This window comes from Asparagus officinalis, chromosome 7, assembly GCF_001876935.1.
Source record: "Asparagus officinalis chromosome 7, Aspof.V1, whole genome shotgun sequence".
NCBI classification, from domain to species: Eukaryota; Viridiplantae; Streptophyta; class Magnoliopsida; order Asparagales; family Asparagaceae; genus Asparagus; species Asparagus officinalis.
Window position 1 is genome coordinate 47968749 of NC_033800.1, and position 1830 is coordinate 47970578.

The 1830-nt window shown below is 35.4% G+C and overlaps 1 protein-coding gene across 1 annotated transcript in view; it reads left to right on the forward strand.

Annotated features, from left to right (window-relative positions):
* The window catches only part of LOC109846592 (fumarate hydratase 1, mitochondrial), a 26642-nt gene extending 25542 nt beyond the window's left edge, over positions 1–1100 (forward strand). Inside the window, exon 16 of the mRNA XM_020415839.1 lies at positions 774–1100. Within this exon, the coding sequence (XP_020271428.1) occupies positions 774–860 (87 nt within the window). The 3' untranslated portion in view covers positions 861–1100. The remainder of the gene's footprint in view (positions 1–773) is intronic.

Consider the following 1830-nt stretch of genomic DNA (forward strand, 5'->3'; position numbering starts at 1 on the left):
ACACACACACACTGGATGATTAGCAGAAAACCCTCTTAACTTTTAAAATATCTGAAAAAACCCTGTTAAGTATACATATATAGCGCACGCACAACACACGCACTGGATGATTAGCAGAAAACCCCCTTAACTTTTAAAATATCAGAAAAACCCCTAGTATAGGGATTATCCCGAAACCCCCGTTTAACTTTCAGATTTTGTAATTAGGGGGGTTTTATGATAAAATATCAAAGTTAAAGGAGGTTTTCTAATAACCTCTAAACTTAAGGGGGGTTATCTGTTATTTTGAAAGTTAAGGGGAGTTTTCTGATAGTCGTCCATAATTAAGGGGTTTTTTAATGATATTTAGCCTTTTTTAACTTTCACTTGCAATACTTATGGTATTAATATCTCATTTTACGTCAAAATTGTGTTGTTTTATGTAGGAAAAATAACCAGATTGGTTTTTTTATGTACAAAACATAACCATTTTGGTATTAATTTTGATATTCGTGCCATAATATCGCCGGTGAAAGAAAAAACTCATATTGTAATCAGTATCATATTAAAAATGCCAATTTGGTAATTTTGCCTTTATAATGTGTGATATGGAGCTTCTGTCCTTCACTAACGTCAGTAGCGTGCAATGAGAGTAGTTTTCGTTGTGAAAATTTCCTTATATATGATATTGAATTCTGCCGAGACTTAGAAAAAGGTGTGTTCTTGATTACCTGAGATATAAAGCTTATCCATTTTTGTGTTGACATTTAGAAAAAAAAAAATTATTTCTGCAGGAGGCTGCATTGAACCTTGGAGTCCTTACCGCTGAAGAATTTGAGGAGCTTGTGGTTCCAGAGAAAATGATTGGTCCATCTGACTAATAACTCAATTGGGAAATATATGGAAATTTTGTTGAAAAAAATAAATAAAGGATGGCTAGTTTGCACTTTTAAACTCAGCTGAATTCAAGGTCTTGGCTGAGCATGAGGCGTGCTAATAATGAAGCCTCCATTTTGTTTTGATTTGTAACTATCATTTAATCATTTATCTAAACTATTTTTGGCCCTGTAGAGGCTACTGTATTTTGACGCTGTTCTATAAGAGGCAAGTTGGCGTTCCAACGGCGAGTCTATTTTGACTAGGAAATTTTATTATTCCATGGAGGGTGTCATGCTCGAAATTTTCTCTTATATTAGCAAAGTCATCATTGTTGTCGAAGCGTGAGTCTTTCTAGGAGGGTACTTTGTCTCCACATTGAATCTTTTATTCATCGTATTGCTGCTTAGCTTAGTAAAATTTCAGTTGCCGCTTAAAAAAAATAATTGTGTAATTAATAATTACTTGTTTTAGGTTTTCATTTCAGTACTCATAAATGCAAATCATTGTAAGCTTTATCCCTGTTAATGTCTTGATTACACATTCCCACAACATTTAAGTAGCTTAACCCCCTCGCCCCCTCCATCCGGCGCAGTGAGTCCCTCCCCCTTAATAAGAACAAATTTTCGAAACAGTCCTATTTGGACTTTTATTTGCAAAAAACGACCCGTTTCGAAGTTATTTTTAAAAACCGACCTGGTTTTAGTCGTTGTTGAAACCAGGTCGGTGTCTTACGAAACTTCACGGGAGTTGAACTCTCATGAAGTTTAGCATATTTTTAAACTTCACGGGAGTTCAACTGAACTCCCGTGAAGATTAATTTTTTTAAAAATCTTCACGGGAGTTGAACTCATGTGAAGATTTATTCAGAGAAAACACTTCACGGGAGTTAAACTCCCGTGAAGTCTGTTAGAGTATTAAAATCTCCACGGGGGTTCAACTCCCGTGGAGTTACATGCCAAATTTCCCAGAGAA